The sequence below is a fragment of the Drosophila willistoni genome, assembly GCF_018902025.1.
Source record: "Drosophila willistoni isolate 14030-0811.24 chromosome XR unlocalized genomic scaffold, UCI_dwil_1.1 Seg144, whole genome shotgun sequence".
NCBI lineage: Eukaryota > Metazoa > Arthropoda > Insecta > Diptera > Drosophilidae > Drosophila > Drosophila willistoni.
The window spans coordinates 5,614,258-5,635,813 of NW_025814057.1; the positions used below are offsets into that span (position 1 = coordinate 5,614,258).

Consider the following 21,556-nt stretch of genomic DNA (forward strand, 5'->3'; position numbering starts at 1 on the left):
GGCACTTTTTTTTTTTACTTTTTAGGGACTTTTACGGCACGCGTCTGCCTAAAATTTTATATTTTTTCTTGAGATTAGAACTTTTTTTCAAGCCATTTCAATTAATTTTGCATAATTTATACACATGATTAATTTAAGAAGCTTTTGGATTTTAAGCCTAAATTGATTTTTTAACTATGAACTTTTAGGTATTGAATTTTATGGATTTTCTGATATATTTTTTTTTGTGGTGTTTTTAAACTTGTTTTTTGGTTTAATTTTGTTGAACACTTTTTCTTCTTGTTGTGTGTGTGTGTGTGTGTGTGTTTTTTGATCCCCTCTCTGGTTCTCTATCTCTTTTAGTTTTGCATCCGCATATGGCAAGTCTTAAATTGATTCTGACTGTTACTTGTTTATTTTCTGGTTTTTATAGAAGGGAACTTGTATTGCTTTTTGTTATCGGGGTGCACGGGGGCTTAGCATAGACATAGACATACATATATATGTATATATATGTCTATGTTCTATTATAAATTTGAAAGTTCAAGATGCTCCATGTGGGGCTATATTTTTAATGTTCGATGGTCTTTGAACTTTCGATTTTATGCCAAAGAGACAAGGCTAAGCCATTATAGAGCCGGAAGTGATAGAAAAATATAACTATGTACTTCAAATAAGACTTACGATCATCTCATTACAGTTAGCTTAACCCACAGAAACAGATAGATACATAGAGAGGAGTCGATCATCATCCATATCTTACCTTCATCTTGATCTTGTATCGTGCGTCGTGATATAAGTTCATTAAAACTTAAAGTGTTTGTTTTTTTTTTTTCGTTACTTCGATCTTCATTCACATTCACAGAAGCTAGAGCATCGTATTTTGAATGATATTTATATTTGGCTTTGCTTTCGGTTTTCTATTTTGCGGCTTTTTGGGCTTTTGTCTGTAATTATGACACTTTACTGTCGCTTTGGGCACTTCCGCTTCCACCAAAAATAAAAATAATAATAAAAACAAACATTTGATAAATATTATTTAAAGATAATTTGTTTAATTTCATCTTCAACTAGAACAAATGAGTCTCGTGGCAAAACTGAAAATATTTCCGGTGATCCAATCAAACTAGTTTATGCAATTTGCATATAAAATTCGACAATCTGTTTAGTCAAAGATGCTAAATCTTGATCGATGTGTTCTAAATCAAATTTAAATCAAATTTTTTGAAATACACGAGGGCATTCAACTTGAAAAAAAAAAACGAAATAACAATCAAATAGGTAAATGTAAAATAGGCAATATCATTAGTTTCCCACATGGATCAGTATGTGGATTTTTATGCATATTGTGTTTTTTTGTTTTTTTTTTTGTTGTCTCAACTCATGACCATCTCCATGTTTTGGAATTAACATATGAAAAGCCTCTGATGACCTTAACCATGAAATCTTTACGCCATGCAACTAATCGGCATACAACATCATAACTTAATAGAGTGTTTATTAGTTATGACAATTTTGTTTGTTTTTTTCTTAGCTTATCTAGGCCTAATTTTTAAATCTGTCTCATTTCCATAAATGTGGCAAGATGGTTTTAACCAGACACACAGACACACAAAATAAAATGACTGAGAAAATGAAACAAACTATTTTGTCCCTTGTTTGGGGCGTAACGAAACTAAACTGAATTGCATTTCAGTTCTGTCTGCTCCTTGCGACTCCTTTTTAACCCATATTTATGTATATTTGTTTGCTCATAATTGTTTGGAATTTTGTTAATTTGTAGCCATTTTTATGCTACATTACATTTCATCAGAACTGAAACTAAGGGAGGGTGCGCAGAGAGAGAGGGGGGCAAACTTTCACCCAAATTCCAAAAAGTTTTCGTCCTGTTTTTTTTTTTGCCCCTTTCTTTTTTGATTTGCCAACATGCTAATGACATAATGTGCATACTTCAAAAATCCCCGCCCTTCTTCTACTTCTTCTTCTTCTTCTGGCTGACTGACTGACTAACTGACGAGGCGCTTACCGTCTGGAATATGCCAACTTCTGCCCTTCTGAGCCTTTGCGTGTCTACTTTGTGTATTACAAAAAAAAAAAACATAAAAAACACAAGAGAACCAAAAAAACATAAATAAATTATGGATGAATAATTTTTTTTTTGTTTTTTTAAATTCTTGTTATGAAAGCAACGACTAATTCTCTATTCTATGTTGAAACAGAATTCAAGTTTGGTTTTGGAAACTTATAGAAAATTCATCTATAAAATTTACAACAATAAAATCTTACTAAAAAATTAAAGCTTAAGTTAAAATTAAATTGAAATGTTATATAGACTCAGACAAATTCCTAAAAAAAAAAAATATTTTTAGAAATTAATTCTTTATTTATTTTGTTTATAGTACAATATTTTGTATAGTTTTTAAAATGTTTAAGAAAAAAATTTTTTAAATTTTTAAATATTTTGTGCTGCCTATGATTAAAAATCTTATAAATTGGTAAGATTTATTAATATATATTTTACAACATTTAAGATTCTAAAAATATCTGATTAGAATTAGACATAAATGCAAGGTTTGCCTTGGATTATAAAAATATATATTTTCGATATTAAATTTCCAATTTAATAGTTGAAAAACGATTTCAACTCTATAACTCTTAATTTCAAAGTTCAAAGGGTATCACAGGAAACATAGAAAGTAGACTAAAAATTGAATGGGATAGGAAAGGAGTAACAATGATGTATATTATGTAGACATTGCTAGACATAAATATATGGAAGTCACTGTGTCAGGAAGTTGACTAAAAGACCGTTAAATGAAAATCAACACGAACATTGTTCTGTATAAATCAACTGGTTGCGTTTCTGATGCTACTATACATGCAAACATATGTATATATATATATATAAATATATATATAGACCATTCCATATAACTAGTCTAGGGGCGGTTGATAGGGCGGTAGGGGTCGGTAGGTCTATACATACATATGTCTGTTGGGACCCCGCACTTTTGACTTTTGCGTTGACATGACATTTGCCAGGCAATAAAAAGAATTATCCACACTATGCAACATGGATTTGATTGAAAGTAAATTTTTGATTCAGTTTATACAATCGAAAGGACCTTCTTTGAGTGCTTTCCCCTGTCCCAGTCGATTGCTAATCAGTTAAAAAGTCTATTCATTCGTTTTTATGATAGCCAAACCCTTCCCTCTATGTAAACTTCTCTAGTACTTAAACAGATCTTCATGGATTTGTTTAAAAATATTATTATGCCACTTTGACTTGAAAAATATGTGATTTTCTCCTCCAATATAAAATGCATCGTTATGAAATTTGGTGCACTTATATTTGTTGTTCATATCTAACGGTTTATCAAATTTCATAAAAATCAGTTAAAAAATAGTTATATTTAGAGACTTGAAATAGTAAACGAGAGTAACAGCCCTTATTGAATACCCAAAGAAGCAATTTTTAAAGATGGCTTAGAAATGACAACTTTTGGCTTATAAGTCTTGGCAATAGTTATGTTGTCCAGTGTTCCTTAGAGGCAGGAAGTAAAAATCTCGAAATGAATTCCTTTTGTAAAACGCTTGAAGGCCTGTTTCTGCTTCGTTTTCTAGCCACACGCCAGCCTCGAAGTTGGAGTTGAAGAGAGATAGAGATAGAGATAGAGAAAGAGAGAGAGAGAAGAGTTAGAAGCGAATTGTAGGCGGGCATTTCTGGCTGCTTCCTTATTTATTTGCATAGTACGTGTGCCTGCGCTTTTGGCCAAGGACCTAGAGTCTCCAGTCCCTTAGTTTTTGTTGCCTCTTCTCTATGACCGTTCTTTCTTTCCATCGTCCTGTTCTGACATTTAGCATATTTGCGTTTTGTGGCAGCAACAGAGCAGCAACAGAGCAGCAGCAGCAGCAGAAGGAGCAGGAGTAGGAGTTGCAACGGCTTTCTGGGGGAGAATGTGAATCCAAATCCAATTCCGCATTACATGCTACCGTTCCCAACTTATTAAACGTTGTCGCTGTCCCATTTACCAAATGCGAACTCTTTTGCGCCCAGGTTTCGTTTGTTTTTTTTTTTTTTTTTTTTGAATTCAACTCCCACAACTCCTGGCAGAGTAGACCACCCAACCATACATATGTATATACATACAAATATCTATGGATGGAACCATATCTATGCCATTTCGTGGATACAAAACTCTGGCTGCTAATGCCATTGGCCCGCAAAATGGAAGTCAAGCCCAAACAGAGCACACGACTCGCTCTTGTCGTTGTGGAGCAAATCCTTAAAATCGAATGCCAGGTAAGTGTATCCCATCTAACGAAGTAGGCTCTGATCTTGAATGGCATGCGAGTGTCATGTCGAGAATCTCAGTATACATTTGTTAGTCTAGTGTTAAAGTTCTATAAACTATCAAAATTGTTCAAGTGGTTAAAAAAATATTTCTTTTCTTTTTTTTACTCTAATTTATTTTTTGTTTTTTTTTTTCTTCTGATTTCGCTATGCAAACGATGGTCAAATCAAAACGCTCCACAAAGAACAACAAGGCTAAGAGTCGGGAGGCGGCTCATAGGATTTGGGCCAGTGCGGCATTAACGGCTACACCGGCACGTCGACTGATTATACCACGGCCCGATGTCCTGCACAATTATCTGGAGTATAAGCAAATAAATCAGTATCTCGAGTATTTGGCGAATCGTTATCCGAAATTTGTTAAACTCTATACGCTTGGTCTGTCCGCGGAACGTCGTGAGATTCGTGCCCTGGATATCAATTGGTTGAGCGCAGAGAATTTGGAATCGAAGCCGCCGTCGCAGCAGCAGCAAGTGGGACAGACTCGCGGTCCAGTTGTTGGCAAAGGCGGTGAACAGTCTCGGAATATTGTCTTCATTGAGGCTGGAACACATGGACGTGAATGGATAAGCATAACGACGGCATTGAATTGTATATATCAAGTGACGGAACGTTATACCCGTAACATTGAGATATTGCGTAAATTGCGGTTCATCATTGTGCCAGTTGTCAATCCGGATGGCTATGAGTATTCCCGCACTAAGGTGAGATGATCTCTTGTTAATCGATTCTCTTCTCTCTTAGTGTTAATGTTAATTCTTTACCAGAATCCAAATTGGCGTAAGAATCGTCGCACACATAAATCCACAAAATTTGTGGGCACCGATTGTAATCGTAATTATGATATATTCTGGGATAGTGGCACAAGTAAAATGAATCGTAATACCTATAAGGGTGAACGACCATTCTCTGAGCCAGAGACGCGTGCCATGCGCAATCTGTTGGATCGCTTGGAATCGAATCTATTATTCTTCCTATCGTTGCACTCGTATGGCCAGAGCATTATGTATCCATGGGGCTATACACGGGAGCCACCGCATTTCTGGCGGGAACTTCACACGCTGGCCACATGCGGTCGTACGGCCATTAAATCGTATAATGGACGTGAATATCGTACGGGTAGCATTAGCTGTCTCACCAAACGCACCATATCCGGTTCGGTGGTCGATTATGTCTATGGTGTTCTACGTACACCGATGGCCTTGGTTATGGAGCTGCCATCCCGGGAGTTGGGCTTTCAGCCGCCCATGGAGAACATCAGTCAAATTGGCCATGAAAGTTGGTTTGGCATACGTGAGATGTGCAAGCGGGCCTACGATCTGCGTCATCAAATCAATCGTACTACGGAACCGAAACTACCACGACCAGCTGGGGCTGATGCCCCCGCCCTACTCGAAGGCGGTGATGGTGAACGAGTGATTGCAGCCACCCCCCAATCGATCAGCAGTAGCAATGCAACCGATGGCGGTGGCGATAATGCCGAGAAGAAAACAAAGACCACGCCAAAGAAGGGCAAGAGACGTCTGAAGAGGCCGCGTACAGCACAGCATGGAGCGATTTTGGAAATTCATCGCAGCCTGAGGAGACCATTGGCAGCAGCATCGGGAGCTGGAACTGCAGCTGGAGCTGCTGCAGTTCCCCACAAACGTTTGCTGGCCACCAAATCGGCACCACCAATACGACGAGTGCGAGAAGGTGCCACAACAGCTATCAATCCTTCTACTCCACCACCAAATGCTTCTCGGGCTGGCCATGGAGATGGACCATTGTCTGTACGTGGAAAGAATCCCCGAGCCGCCACATTTACGCCGCTAGGCGTATTCCTCTAGTCGTCTCTAACATGTGCATTTATATGTGTGTTTGTACATTCGTTTCTTTTTTTTTGGATTTTATTTCCTTAGTTTGCCGATAAATTAAATGTGTGTATTAGAAGAGAAAGGAAGATTCTTTATCCTTTTTACATTTAGTTTTGGGCATTATTTCTGAATGCTTTTATTTGTTTAACTCAAATTTATCCATAGGTATTTTATAGATATTTACCTATATATATTCATATATATATATTTTAAATGTATGGTGTGTGTGTGTAAAGATGCCAAATGATTTAACATTATTCGTGTGTGTTTTTTTTTTTTTTGATTTGTACATTTCTTTTTTGGAAAAACATAAGGAATATGCGAGTTTATTTATTTCTTCTCTTCTCATTTACTTGGAGTCTTTGCTATTGGCCTCCGTATTTGGACTCGCCTTTGCCTTGGGCGCTGCATACTTTTGACGCAACTTTTCATAAACCTTGCGATCCTGTAAAAAATATATAAAACAAACAAAAATCGGATTAGATTACAAGCAAAAGAAACTAAAGTTGTCAACCAAAACACAAAACAAAAGACTAAAGAAAAATAAAAACGTATTTTAAAGAATGTTTTGTCAAAAGTCTTATCCATATTGAACAGGATATTGGATTTACAATATAGTCAATAGAAAGTACAAATCAATTGAGTTATCTAATTAAACGAAATGCATGGTAAAGTTGTCTTCTAAAGTGATTTCAAAGACCATAAATCAATACAAGCAATCAAAATTAAAAATGAAAAAATATACTATAAAATATAGATAGATAGGCAGATACAGATAGCTGTGTTAACTGATTTGGTGGCCAATATTGTTGAGTGATTTTCTTAAGAACCACTTGAGACTATTATTTTTTTTCTTTTTATCATAATTGCCTCCGGTTCGATTGCACTTCGCTCTTACCTGGTCACTAACTGAAGGACGTAATTGATCCAAAGCCTCCTTGAAATGATGATTCCGTACACATAAACTTTCGAGACTGGCATCGACATCGTTTAGCGATTCACGTAAAGCAAACATGGATGCACGTTTAATCAAGCCAGCCAGATCGGCTCCTGTATAGCCTTCAGTTGCTTCAGCAATATCAGCAATATTCACATCATCACCCAAAACGGGACGAGTGCCGCTCTATATAGAGAATACAAAATGCATTAGGATTAGAGTAAAGCAAATGGAAAAGGGAAGACGACTCACCTTGGTGGTGGCATTGAGGATTTCAATACGTTCGCTTTTCTCTGGCAAACCAACATATAGAATGGTATCCAAACGTCCGGGACGTAAAATGGCTGGATCAATGATGTCGGGACGATTTGTGGCAGCCAAAATGTAGACACCTTTACGATCCTCGACACCATCCATTTCGGTAAGCAATTGATTTACAATGCGTGTGCCTGAACTATTGCCATCACCGCTATCGGAACGTTTTGGACAAAGTGAGTCAAACTCATCGAAGAAGATGACACAGGGTGCCGAGTTACGAGCGCGTTGGAAACATGCGCGCACAGCACGCTCACTCTCGCCCACATACTGAAAAAGAAAGAGATAGCGAATCGGTTAAAACTTTCAGAATGAAAAGAGACAGAGCATCTGACATTCAGACTTACCATATTCATAAGCTCTGGTCCCTTAACGGAAATAAAATTAATGCCCGCCTCATTGGCAATGGCCTTGGCCAGGAGAGTTTTGCCGCATCCCGGTGGACCGCAAAGGAGTACACCAGATGGCGCTGTCAGGCCAAGACGTTCCAATTTCTCTGGATATTTAACCGGAGCCAATACAGCCAATTTTAATTCATTACGGATATCGGTTAGTGCACCAATATCATCCCATGTGGTATCGGGAACAGTTATGAATCCCTCACGCTTGGCTGATGGCTGCAGCACAGCAATGGCAGCTATAAAATCCTCGAGAGTTAGACAAAAATTCGGATCGGAGAATTCTTCGGGTGGATTATCCAGAAAATTTGTCAACTCAGCTAAAGTGGGCTCATAGTACTCATTGATGGGAACAACAGTCTTTGGCTCTTCCTTTGGCTCCTCCGACTCCTCCAGCTCTTCATCCGCCTGCTTTGGTGGGTTCTTGTGGGTCTCTTCGTCATCTTTTGTTTCTTTATTGTTATCATCCACATCCATGGCTTCGGAGTTTAAACCATTTGTAGACTCCTCCTCCTCTTCCTCCTCCTCCTTTTCCTTCTCTTGCTCTTGTTGCTCTTCTGGCTCACTTTGCTTGTCTGTATCCTTGGCATTTGGCTCATCTTTTTTCTCCTTCTCTGGTTCGGTGGCAGCCTTGCTGCTGGCGCCATCTTCAGTCGGATCGTCATCGTCGAGGGTGACTGTGGTCATGTTCATTTCGCTGGCTGCATGCAGCTCACAGAATTTTTTCATTGATCTGCGCTTCACGGCAATAGAAGCTGCACGCGAAACCAGAGCCATCAGATCGGCACCCACATAACCGGGTGTCAGTTCAGCAATCTTATCATAGTTAAGCTTTGGATCAATTGCCAAGCCCTCGCATTGGATGCGTAAAATCTCTCGACGCTCCTTACGCGATGGTATATGTATGGCAATCTCATGATCGAAACGGCCAATGCGTCGCAGTCCGGGATCTAGGACATCGGGACGTGTTGTGGCGCCAATGACAACCACAGATTGTCCAAATTCGGTGGCCTTTAGATTATCCAAGCTACTAATTAACTGCGAGACAACACGGCGTTCCATATCTTTGGCTGCCCACTGACGATTGCCACCAATGGCATCGATCTCATCAATAAATAGAACGCATGGCGAATTATCGATGGCCTGCTCGAACACATCGCGAATGCGTTCCTCAGATTCGCCAGATATCCCGCCAATTAGCTCAGTGGCCGGTATCTCTAGCAATGGCATCTTCAATTGACCACCAATGGCACGTGCCAAATAGGTTTTACCACAACCCGGTGGTCCATGCAGCAATAGGCCTCGTGATGGCAGCAAACCCAATTGAAAATAAAATTCGGGTGATTTGATGTGTATTAGCATTTCGCAAAGCTCCTTCAATGTGCTGTCCATGCCGCCAATGTCACGGAAAATTTCTGTAGGACGTTGTACTTCCAATTCCTTTTTATATTTACGTTGACGCATGTGAGCTGATGGTCTATCCATATAATCACGATGATGCATTTGTTGCTGCTGTTGCTGCTGCTGTTGTTGCTGCTGCTGCTGCTGATATGAAATTGGCTGACCATGATGAGCTTTGTCGCGACCATCGCCGCCGCCACCACTGCTCATGACTGAAAAGAGGGAGGAGGAGGTTTCAATAAATAAATAAACAAACAAAAAAACCGATTCTCAACTTACATTTCTTGACATTGGATATGCCAGAGCCTGAATTGGAGCTACTCGACTGACTACCCTGACGTCCAGTACTTTGGAAAGTGCTTTCAGTGATATTTGTTTTGACTGCTAAAATGGGCGTGGAAAAAGGTTTGTGAATATTGCACATCTTTTGGAATAATAATCATGCGGTGGGGGGATTTCTTACATTTCTTAGTAGCTACAGCTAGTGTTTCCTGCTGTAAGCATTCGGCAGAACGTTTCAGTGCACTTATTGGAGCAGCTGCGGGTGTCCCTCCATTTGAATTTTTAGTGACCGAATCATCATCGTTCTCATCGCCGCTGGAAATATCAATTGGCTCATTGATTGTGGGCTTTGGTGTTGATGCTGACGCTGCTCCTGTTGCAGTCGATGATGATGATGACGATTGTGATGGCTTCTTAGCTGACAATTGGCTGCTGCTGCTGCTATACAAACTGTTCATCATGTTGTTCATTACACTTTTGCGTGCTGGCGGCGGTACCTCGAATTCGTCACTCATATACTCCTCCTCGTCCTCGGAGCTACTGACTTTATCTAAATTGTAACTGTCCGATATAATGGAAAATGCTAAATGCAAAAAGAAAGAGAAAGCACGTTACGCGCATTAATAAAAAAAAAATAAACAAATAAATAAAAATAAAAAAAAAAAAAAGTCGGTCAATTCAATTGTAGTTAATAACTGTAAATTACTTACCTTGATGCACCAATTGTCTGAATGGACCGAATTTACGACGCGAGTACTCTGGATATTTAAGCATTAACTCCTTGGTCATCTGCTTCACATCCAGATACGTCTCGCCAATGTGCTCCTCGAGATACTGATAGAATGAAATACATAAAAAAGGAAAAAACAAAAAACCCACAATTAGTTTACAGTACAATGCATACGCGGACCTAACCTTGTTTTTGCCTGCCTGCCCCTGCAGCAGCGCCAAATTGTTTTTCTTAGACGGTGGCGCACCGGCTCAGAAGTGTTTCTAATAATAATCTAACAAAAGCAAATACAAAATACAACAAATTAAAACTTACCTTCTTTACTCGTATCGTTATAAGGCGGTCGTGTAACAGTGGCTTTGCTTTCTTCATAATCTGTATGGATTCTATTTAAAATGTAAAATCCACACGAGAATAATTCACTAATAAGCGGCAAAAATGCAAACCAAAATGAAACGACGCCGCCGTCATATCATGTTCACAAATATTTCGCAATCGCATTCAGCAAGGCGTTACCACTGCGCGCAAAGTTATCGAAATTCAAAAACCTTGGTGTGAAAATTGCTCCCGTAAATAATATGCTTATAGCAGAAAAAAAAAAATTAAGTGATTTTATAGTTATGTAAACTCAATGACTGATTTATTAAGTTTGGTAGCGAAACACAAAATTAAATCTGGAAAGTCGTAAATTTAACCAATCTTAGAAATAAATCACAATGAAAGAATTCATATTTTTATTGAGCATGCTGCAATGTGTGATTTTATTTGTTACTTTGATTACTGTATGGTAATCGATAACAATCGACAAATATAGTTTGGCCAGACCTGTCAAATTTTGTGCGACAGCTGACTGTAGCCAATTGGAATTTTTAATACTGGACATACTAAATACTAAAATATTGAGGCTAGCACCTGCTCGAAAAGGGCTATCGACTTATCGATGTGTCTTCCATCACTAGGTTATTGTTGTTTTTGTTTTCAAGCGAGCGGGACGAGTGTGGAGTGTGCTTTAGTGTGAGAACGCTTAATTTTTTTTGTTTTTTTATTTATTTTTTGTAAATAGAAAAGAATATATAACAGCAAACTAAAAACGACAAATTATTTCGGAAAAAGTAAGCAAGCAAAGCAACGAATAATCGAGCAAATTTTATACTTAATATTTCACATTCTCGTTGTTCCCTGCGTCGCGCGCGCCTCGAGTGCCGGAGACTCGGTGGAAAAGAAAAAAAGTTTACTAAATTAACAGCAGCAGCAACTGGAACAACACAAATGATTAATATCGTGAAATAATAATAATGTGATGCAGTTGGTGTTGTTGTACATGAATGAAACACAGCTAAAGTTTTGGCAATGATGCACAAAATTTAAACAAGAGAAATAAATACATACAAATAAATAAAGTATATAAAAATTTGTAATCAAGAGTGGGAAAAATTTGGCAGCAAACAACAAGAACAAAAACAAACAACAAACGGACGGAAAAAAAAGAAAGCTTTAACAATGTGCGACGGTGAAATTTGCGAACCAATGACTCAACAGCAAAAGCAACAACAACAAGAACAGCCGGAAGAAACGAGAGAAGATCAAAAAGTCCAAACAAAAACCTTACGCTTAAACCGATCACCATCATTCACTCAAAACGATGCAGGAGCCGACATCTTCAATTGGCAATTGGAAGATGTATCCAATTGGGCCAGCAATACGGAACATTTCTCACGTTCCCTGCTCGATTGCCTGCGCCTGGAGGCCATCGATGGCACCGTGTTGCTCTCCCTCAATGAGAACGACGTACGCGATATGCGCTTCAAATTGGGCTACAAGTTGACCTTTGGTGAACTTAAGAAATTCTGGCTGGCCGTAATGAAATTGCAGCAACAACAAATGCAAAAATCTCCCCCAAATGCGACGGCTGGCTCGCCGATGATAATGGGCATAACGGGACACTTGACACATACAACATATGGTGGTGCGATCGGTGGTGGTGCAACCGGAGCAACAACAACAACAGCTGGCAATATATTCATGCCATTCACAACAATATCGAATGCCACTGGCATTCCGGCTACATCTGCATGTCCTTGCCCACAGGAATGTCCTAGCTATGTTTCCGATTGTGAGACCTATCAACGTATGGGCCAACGTATGGGCAAACGTTTGGTGGCACCGGAATATTTCAAGACCGCCATTAGCTTAGGTGAGAGACAAATATCAAAAAGTGATTCCCCCCCTCCCATCTGTAGTTTCCATACTTCTCCTTCTATATCTACATTAAGAGAACAATATTTTGGGGGACTTCCCCTTTGGCACCGTCCATGTATCATTATATGTATGTTAATTGTGAAGGTCAATTGTTCCATTGATTAAGCATTTTCAACTATCGGCCATTCCCCATTCCCACTTTTTTTACTTGTCTTATCAGTTTTTGGTTCATTTTAGTCATAAGTAAACCTAAAGTTCAACACACACACACACACGCACGTGCTTGTTCTGTACGTCATTTAAATTATAAATTTAGTTATTGTTTTATTACCCAAGTGACGTGTTTTCAAACTATTTTTGTATATGTCCAATTTGGAGGTTACTTATAGACTGTTATAACCAACCGCCACCTCTCCCCTCCTGCTCTTTTAATTGCATTTTATTTTTATTCCATACGTTTGATTTTTGTGTAACTTTGCGTGCATTAATTTGTTAAATACCTCGATTTGTTTTTGCTTTGTTTTTATTTATACTTCACATGAAATGTGGACCCAAAACTGTCCGAGTATTAGATTTTAAATTTTAACAAGAAAAACAAGTGGCTATTCAATCGTGTTCGAATGAATTGGAAAGAATAATATCGGGTTAGAAGCCAAGTATCTAAAGCCCATTTAGTTTCAATTGAATTCTGATTTATCTACCTCTCCATATGGTCAATGGAATTATCAGTATCGCATAAAACTAACCTTGGTCTAGACAAGATATGATTACTAATGCTTAATGAGGTTTTTAGGGATTCAGCAAGTATTTTTGGGGTTTTCAATTTTCATTAGTTTTTTTTTATTAAACTAAATTTTGGCGGCTTTTATATACCATTTCACCCTATAGGTGCATGGGAAAAAAAAACATTTTAGTCCACATTTTATTTATATTTTTATATGAACACATCTTTTTGAACCTCACAAGTCACTTAGTCCTGGCACCTTCAATCCCGTAAATACGGTCCTGTTTGGTAAATTAGTTTCATCATTGTTATCCTTTAAGTGAAAGCTTAAAGTTCTCAATCTTCTGCCCAAACTAATAGTCCATGGAGATTAGCTGAAACTCAAACAAAACCATAAAGAATTATACAATTAACTTGTATTAATTTATTGTTCAAACTATAAATGGACATAAAAGCAAAGCCTCTTAGCCAATTGATAATACCCATAAAGACAAAGGGTGCAAAGAGTGTGTGTGTACAATGATGAATTTATGTGGCTACACGATTTGGTTTGACTTTCAGTTTCTGTGTTTATATGGAGAGGATTATATCAAAGGGAATTGTTAGACAAACAAATGTGCATGCAAATAAGATTTAATGTAGAAAAGCCTCAGACAAGACATTGTGCTTTTGCCTTTCCTTCAATTCAATCGATTTGAAGAACAACAATCTTTTCAATTATTATTTCGAAATGCCGCTGCCTTCGTCAGACGTTGTGAAAATAATTGTGCAGCTGTTTTTTTTTCTTCTTTCTTTCTTTCTAGGCGATAATCAAAAAAATTGTTGCAATGTGTGGGGGTGGGGGAATGGGGTTTCTGATATAACTTATTTAAATTTTATCAAGTTTTAGAGAATTTTAGTTGCAACAACTTTTTCAGTTAACCTTATGTATTCTTCTGAGTTATGAATATATTTAGCAGATGAAAAAAATATATAAAATACGCTTACTCCTTTTTGGGGAAATCTTTCAAACCATTATTGACAAGAGTTAACAATTAGCCAAATCTAACAAGAATATAATCAAATATGAAGATGAGTTTTCTATGAATAATGCGTCTATGAGTTATTCATTCACTCATTGTTTTCAATCTTATCTTATCTTTCTATACATATGTATGTGGGTTTAAAATGGCCTTTTTATCGTCTTTTATCTTCACTTAGATTGGCCCATAAAGTGCATAAAAGGCAGCCAATTTGGCAAATAGTGACTTAAATTATATTATCTATGAAACTTTTAATTTTTTAACATCTTTGCGCCATAGAAGGACCTACAGTCTGTTATTTAAGCCAAAATTAGAATCACAACCAAAGAAAGACCCATTATTAACTTGGAAGTATCTATTTTAGCTTAAGTAAAGATCGGCAATGATCATTTGAAATGGCCTATAAGAATGTGACATAATAGACATAAAAGTGGGCCAAAGAACATTTTCCATTATATTTATATAGAATATGTACATATGTCTTAAAAAGTATTCCAGAACAAAAATTGATAAAAGAAATTGTTGATAACCCATAGTCGCGCAAAATCCGCGTATTGGGACCAGCAGTGGTCAATCCACTCTCAGAGAGGGGAACGATAATTGATCTCTTAAGTTCTAAATTCAATTCCAAATCTACTTAATGATTAATGGTTAATTCCACCACGAAAATGTCTCAAAAGGATATAATTAAATTCAGAGGTAATAGTCATACATTAGTTTCTTTCTATCTTGGTTAATTGTAGGAAGGCAAATTAGAAGGCCTTATCTCATCTCATTTCTCTCCCTCTATCTCTCTCTTTCCACCTCTTTTTATTCCCATCACTTGATAAGGAAATGGGATTAAAATACAATTGTCATTTGGATAAATCAATGAAATATTTATAAAAATTAAAAATTGATATCAAGACTTCTAATTGACCTCAATAAGTTTAGAAAACTAGGAAGTCGTCTGCGTCGTATGCCCAGATGTCAATTGAGTTGAATACTATTCATTTGAGCAGCCAGATAAAGATAAAGAATTAAGTTTAAGTTTTTGCCTAGTAACACAATTTGTTTGCACTAATCTTCTGCCCCTATATCGGTCTTTTTCTCCCTTTTACAGGTTACTCGTTCGTTGTCACATGGATCACATCATTTGTTATGGTAATTGTGCATGAGCGAGTACCCGATATGAAACGTTATCCACCACTTCCGGATATATTTCTCGATAATGTACCCCATATACCGTGGGCCTTCAATATGTGTGAGATAACTGGATCGCTGCTCTTTACCGTTTGGCTAATTGTATTGACTTTTCATAAATATCGCATGGTATTGTTACGTCGTTTCTTTGCCTTGGCCGGCACTGTATTCCTGTTGCGATGTGTCACCATGCTGATAACCTCATTAAGTGTGCCGGGCACCCATTTGCAGTGTAATCAAAAGGATTTTGCTATCGATGATCCCAATGTGGATATGATTGGGGCCCTACTCTTGCGTATGACGCGTGCCTATCGCATCTGGAGTGGATTGGGTATGTCCATACAGGGTGTACGAACATGTGGTGATTATATGTTCAGTGGTCATACAGTGGCCTTAACACTCTTGAATTTTTTCATCACCGAATGTAAGTTGAATGGAGGAGGAATGGAGAATTTTGGCTAATTTCCGATTAATCTTTTCAGACACACCGCGTAATCTTTACTTCCTGCACACGCTCACCTGGTTATTGAATATGTTTGGCATCTTTTTTATACTAGCCGCTCATGAGCATTATTCGATAGATGTTTTTGTGGCCTTCTATATAACGTCACGTCTATTTCTTTATTATCATACGTTGGCCAATAATCGGGTAAGTAGGCTGACAGAGTGACACTTATCTACGTTCTTGCTTCTTTATCTTTATTTTTATTTATTTATTTTTTGTAAATTTTGTTCAGGCCCTCATGCAAAGCGATTCGAAACGGACACGCATTTGGTTTCCCATGTTTAGTTACTTTGAGAGCTCAATGGATGGGATAATACCAAATGAATTTGATACACCTGGTACCTTAATCGATGGTCTACTCTATCAGATAATTAAACTTAAAGATCATCTATTTAATGCCGCACATCGTTATTGGTTGGACCGATCGAATGGTCTTCAAGTGAAATCATCATCAATACAATTTTTTGGCAATGATTCAACGACGGATCATTGTGTTCATGCTGCTGCAACTTCCAATTACTTTAGTCCCCATCAATCGGCAATTAGCGGTCTAAATAATCATAATGCAACAGCAGTTGATGCCACCGCCACCACAACAACAACAACAACAACAGCAGCAGCAACAGCTATGCCAACATCTACAGCAGGAGCAACTGCAGCAATGCAAACTCGTAGTGCTTCCACGTCGCCATCTAAGCCGCATAGGCGAGCTGTTAAGGATGCTGCCATTGATCCATATATTAGCCAGAAAGATGTCATCTCAGTGAAGGATAAGAAAGTACTTTGATTATTTCCATATGTTATACAATGCCGAAGGCAACAACAGCAGCAGAAATAACAACAAGAACAGCAGCAAATGAAATTAATTAAAATACAATTTATATTACCGACTGATATTTTTATTTTTCCAAATATTATTTTCATCTCGATATAATGCAGCAGCAGCTTTCGATCTGTCCGCCCGCCTTCCCGATTCCATGCATTAACCAGAATTCGTAGTGCCTTCCGGGTATAGCCAGCTTCTCCATAAATATTCCTCTATATACATACATATATATATATATATTTAATTTACATATGCTGGTCGGCAATTAAATGATGATAAATTAAAGATTCTTACTATTTTATAGTAAATCAATCTATTATAAATCTTTATAACCCATAATCCCTCCTCTCATTCCGTTCAATAAAGTTTTTGAACAATGATGTGTATTTATTATCAAAGACTTTTTACTACATTATTATTATTATTATTATTATTATTATATATGTGTAAGTCAGCATGCGAAACAAGTTGCAATTAAGTTATTTAGTAATAATATATTTTGTTTTTGTTGTTCTTCAACGCACAAAAAAAGAAATATAGATTCAAAATAAATGGAACTATTTAGCAAAAATTGAAAATAAAAACCCACGAACACAAAACTTAAGTGAAATTATATAATTAACTTAAAATAATTAAGATCGGCTATCAAATAACCGAATATGGAATAGAATAGAGAAATGAATTGAAATCTAAAGAAAATCTGCTAACATTATATAGTTTTTTTTTTAAGAAATTCTTTTACTATGGGAAAAAGTCTTTTAATTATGCCATTATTTTAGTACAGAATCTTCTTTCTCTCTAATCGTTTTAATTTCTCGATTTATGTATATATATTTATATATGTATATGTGTGTGCAATATCATTTAACGGAAATTCTGCCTAAAAACATTCTGTTATAAACAAAGAAAATAAAAAAACTAAAAAGAATTTGTTATTCCCATTTTTTTTTGCCTTAATTTATTATTATGCCACAATTTGAACAAAAATTTAGCTGGATTTGACACATTGTGGAAAATTTAAATTTAAATATATGTAACTAAGACAAGTTATTGATCTAGATGCAATAAATACTTTTTTGAGTAGTTTCACATGTACAATTTGGCTTAATATTAATAATTAATTTAATTTTAAAGATTTTATTGAAATTTCAAAAAGAAAATAAAAACAAATTACTGAGAAATTGTAAGTTTTGTTTTCTAATATTTTGGTTTTCATAGTAAAGTGAAATTGATGTCGATTAAGAAAGTTCTTTGGGTGTATGAATATTAAATAAAACATTCATTAATTCATTTATATGTGAGAGCTAAGATTTTTGCTAGTTTATACTTATAAAGTAGAAAACAATAATCACGATAATTTGTCATTTAATCAATGTGATTATTGAGTAAATAGGTAAGTAACCAGCAACAATTGAATTTAATTAATGTTATTTTTATTTACAGATGGAATCGCTTATACAAATTTTATATACTTTTTAAGATGATGACTTACATGTATTTAAAATGAATATCAATTAATATTACTTACCGATTGAAAAACTCCGATTTACAAGTTAGTCAGACAAAATTAAATTCAAAATTGAAATTTAATTCTTACAAATTATCAAATTAGATAAAACATTTCTTTAAGATTGTCATTTGCCATTGAGTTTGTGATATAAAACCGAGTAGCCTATAAGTTTTGGTCATTTTCAAATCGTAGAGAAGCTAAATATTATTTAAACCTGTCCAAATCCACAATAAACGGTTGTCAATTGATTAACTGAATTTAAACACAAATTTTATCAGCCCTCTGTCAATAGTTAAAGTTCTTGAGAGGCTAAAATGCAAAAGAATCCCAGTTGTATGTGAAATCCACTAACATTTAGTTAATCATCATAAGCTGTTACTATAAAAAACGATCTTTAAGGCAATTTAGACATATGAACTACACACGAACACGCTCTAAATGATTTCAAAACATAATGTTACATATTTATACAGTTTTAAAGAAAAGAAGTTAGATTAAAGAAGTTTTTTTGAAATTGTTCATGGAAAACTCTGTTTTAAAAAGAGACCTTGATACTTACATACAAACGTCGATATTTAAGAACTCAAATAGCTTTAGACTTTGAAAAACTATGAAATTCATCTGCATCTTAATATTTCGATTAGCATTCAACACTTTTAGACACGACTTAAGCAAAGCCACTTCTGCCTTCTGTTTGGGAACTTAAAAAACCATTTGAAACTTTTTCAAAATGAATGAGTTTGACTTAAAAAAGCATTTGGAAAAGTTTGTTTTATCAAAAGAAACCCAAAGATACGTAACAATTTAAAATAACACATTCGAAATTCTTTCAAAATGAGAGAATTCTAAAAAAATTCGATCTGAGTCAACAAACTTTTTGTCATCTTAAAGGTGATTCATTAAATCTTTTCTTAGGGTAAAAACAGACAAGCAGTTTTCACAAAACATTTGCCCTAGACAAGAATAAGGTTTGAATAATAGATTGTGATCACTTGATGCCAAATCCAAATTATAGAGGATTCCCGGAGTTCATCTAACTAAAAGTCTTTTTCTTTTTGTATTATTATTATTTTTATTAGAAGTATAGGATATAGTTGCAAACTATCAACCTAACTATGTTTTACAAGCACTGGCAACTAAGGCATTCGGTTTAGACAAAAACTACATCCATACACTAGCCTGGGATTCGAACCCGGATCCTCGTTGTTCCGTTGCCATTTGGACAACTTATCTACCTAGGACTGTTCGTGTTTTGTATTACCTTTTGATTACTTACTACTTCAAATTAACTTATTAGTGGCGGATTAAGGCTGAAATCTCAATTTTACTCTTGAGATTGGTTAAATTTCAATATCCAAGAACGATTTTCTTCCCCCAAAAAATAATAAGCTAGATCCACCATTAGGATTCCTATTAAGAGTTGGGTGAAAAAGTGGAAAATGCCCGAGAAATCAGTCAATGCAAGTGAAATTCTCGCTGACATCCTTGAAATTGTCTAGTCGTAAACCAAAATTCCTTCACTTTAATGAAAAATATGTGAAAATGGACATGGACCGCATTTGAAAACAAGGACAAAAAAGCTAAGCAAATGCAGCTCAAGAGAAAGATCATGAAAATGTATGGGTTACTGTAAACAACCTCCCAATCAAGCCTTTATAACAAAGACAAGGCATAACCAGTCCAGAAAAATCACCAATCACTACCAATTTCCATGCCAAATAAACTCATGATCTAGTCATCCGTGATTAAGCCAACGTGATAGTCGTTTCCCAGCAATTTTACACGTTTTGATTTAGTTGTTTCCTTCTTGAACCCGATTGTCCTCCACCCTTCGTATTCCATTCAATTCAAGCAATCAAAAATCATTCAACAATTGCAAAAAAAAAAAACAAAACCAAAAATGAACAAAAGAAACACACTGCTTCTATAATTCATTGTTTTATTTTTGTGTTTTTCGTCTTCTTCTTCTGTTTTTCTTTTTCCTCTTTTGTTGTTGGTTTCTTTTTGTTTGTTTTTTTTTTCTTTTTTTTTGTTTTCTCTCTTTTAATATAAAAATGGCATTTCTTTACTAATATTATGTTTAAATTACTAAGGTAAAGTATGTATGATTGAAAAAAAAAATACATATATATATAAATCGTTTATATATATATATATAAATACATATATACTTTGTTGTTGGTGTTCCTGTGTATGTGTGTGTGTATGTATGTATGCGTATATATATATATATATTTTCAAGATGTGTGAAACAAAATTATTTGAAATGAACATATATTTGTATATATATCCTATATATACATATATATGTATATGTAATAATAGTAGGATCTTTAGTCACTTCTATATGATAATGATGATCTTTTTGTCTCCCAGCTGTTTCATCTTACGTGCGCGCTCCAATCAATCCAAATTTTGGCATATTCATATATATAGTTATCTTCTGTATAACATCCGATGAGCATGTAAGGCTGGTTAACATGAAGTGAAGCATCCCAATGCATATAGACTATTATTACATGAAAGCGTTCAAAAAAGTTAATCTAAATTATAACATTTTTTACTTCATCTTCTCGTTTCTTCTCTCATCTCTCTGCCTCAATGTTTAAATTTTGTTTTTTTTTTGTTTTTTTCATCTTTCCTTACTCTTTTTAGAGTTTTTTTTTTGTTTGTTTTTTTTGTTTGTTTTTCTTTTCTTGTTTTGTTTTACGTTTTCTTTTACATTTTTGTTATCTTAAAGGAAATCAAACATTTCAGTTTTCATTTCTATATATATGTATGTATATCGTCGCAGTTTATCGTTCTTCTCAGTTGACATCATCATCATCTTGAAGGAAGAAAACAATTTTTATATAACAAAACTAATGAAACGAAAATTTTCCCCGTAAATGTAAGTTGTTTTTTGTTTTTTTTTCTTTTTACAATTCTTGTGTAACTTGTTGTTTTAAATGAGTTAAACTATAATATGCAAAAATAAACTATGAAAAAATATATAATTCATGAGTGAGTTGAGTTCTTTCTTTTGTTTGCTTTTTGTTTTTGTTGTTGCATTCATTAGCTGCTTTCCTTGTCTTCACATTTTCTTCTATTTTAGTTAAACAACAACTTAACTAATGAAAAACAAATCATTTTCCTTGTGTGTGTGTATTGTGTGTGTGTGTATTGTGTGTGTGTGTATTGTGTGTGTGTGTATGTGTTTGTGTGTGAGTGTATCTATATATATATATAGTTTGATACGTTGTTTTATAATTACAACTTGCCTTATATGCCTAAGATGGTACCTAACACACATATACATATATACGTATATATGTATATAGCAATTTGTCTGTATGC

The 21,556-nt window shown here is 35.6% G+C and overlaps 3 protein-coding genes across 4 annotated transcripts; 2 read left to right on the top strand and 1 right to left on the bottom strand.

Annotated features, from left to right (window-relative positions):
- Positions 1–4,353: 4,353 nt before the first annotated feature.
- Positions 4,354–6,271, top strand: LOC6639072 (carboxypeptidase B). The gene is made up of 2 exons (XM_002062109.4): positions 4,354–5,037; positions 5,101–6,271. Exons 1-2 carry the CDS (start codon positions 4,483–4,485, stop codon positions 6,160–6,162), a joined length of 1,617 nt encoding a protein of 538 aa, XP_002062145.2. The 5' UTR covers positions 4,354–4,482; the 3' UTR covers positions 6,163–6,271.
- A 24-nt stretch (positions 6,272–6,295) lies between these two features.
- LOC6639071 (nuclear valosin-containing protein-like) lies at positions 6,296–10,741 on the bottom strand. Of its 2 annotated transcripts, none has more exons than XM_023178649.2 (8): positions 10,568–10,741; positions 10,233–10,356; positions 9,704–10,105; positions 9,520–9,621; positions 7,789–9,452; positions 7,379–7,711; positions 7,088–7,312; positions 6,296–6,634 (listed from the first exon to the last, which is right to left on the bottom strand). In XM_023178649.2, the coding sequence occupies exons 1-8, from the start codon at positions 10,622–10,624 to the stop codon at positions 6,539–6,541; spliced, it is 3,003 nt and encodes a 1,000-aa protein (XP_023034417.1). In that variant the 5' UTR covers positions 10,625–10,741; the 3' UTR covers positions 6,296–6,538. The 2 variants fall into 2 exon arrangements, with proteins under 2 accessions (XP_023034417.1, XP_023034415.1); XM_023178647.2 differs by having other exon boundaries at positions 9,520–9,624.
- A 476-nt stretch (positions 10,742–11,217) lies between these two features.
- On the top strand, positions 11,218–17,314 carry LOC6639615 (ceramide phosphoethanolamine synthase). The gene is made up of 4 exons (XM_002062107.4): positions 11,218–12,446; positions 15,300–15,803; positions 15,862–16,028; positions 16,117–17,314. Exons 1-4 carry the CDS (start codon positions 11,753–11,755, stop codon positions 16,669–16,671), a joined length of 1,920 nt encoding a protein of 639 aa, XP_002062143.1. The 5' UTR covers positions 11,218–11,752; the 3' UTR covers positions 16,672–17,314.
- Positions 17,315–21,556: the final 4,242 nt, after the last annotated feature.

What these genes read in the sequence shown, in the direction of transcription:
- LOC6639071 (XM_023178647.2), bottom strand. Translation starts at nt 10,624, where the DNA reads ATGAAGAAAGCAAAGCCACTGTTACACGACCGCCTTATAACGATACGA. An exon ending in AGCTGTAGCTACTAAGAAAT is followed by an intron (nt 9,625 to 9,703) that starts GTAAGAAATCCC and finishes CGCCCATTTTAG; the next exon opens with CAGTCAAAACAAATATCACT. An exon ending in TCCTCAATGCCACCACCAAG is followed by an intron (nt 7,313 to 7,378) that starts GTGAGTCGTCTT and finishes TTCTCTATATAG; the next exon opens with AGCGGCACTCGTCCCGTTTT.
- LOC6639615 (XM_002062107.4), top strand. Translation starts at nt 11,753, where the DNA reads ATGTGCGACGGTGAAATTTGCGAACCAATGACTCAACAGCAAAAGCAA. An exon ending in GAATTTTTTCATCACCGAAT is followed by an intron (nt 15,804 to 15,861) that starts GTAAGTTGAATG and finishes TAATCTTTTCAG; the next exon opens with ACACACCGCGTAATCTTTAC. An exon ending in ATACGTTGGCCAATAATCGG is followed by an intron (nt 16,029 to 16,116) that starts GTAAGTAGGCTG and finishes AATTTTGTTCAG; the next exon opens with GCCCTCATGCAAAGCGATTC.
- LOC6639072 (XM_002062109.4), top strand. Translation starts at nt 4,483, where the DNA reads ATGCAAACGATGGTCAAATCAAAACGCTCCACAAAGAACAACAAGGCT. An exon ending in ATGAGTATTCCCGCACTAAG is followed by an intron (nt 5,038 to 5,100) that starts GTGAGATGATCT and finishes ATTCTTTACCAG; the next exon opens with AATCCAAATTGGCGTAAGAA.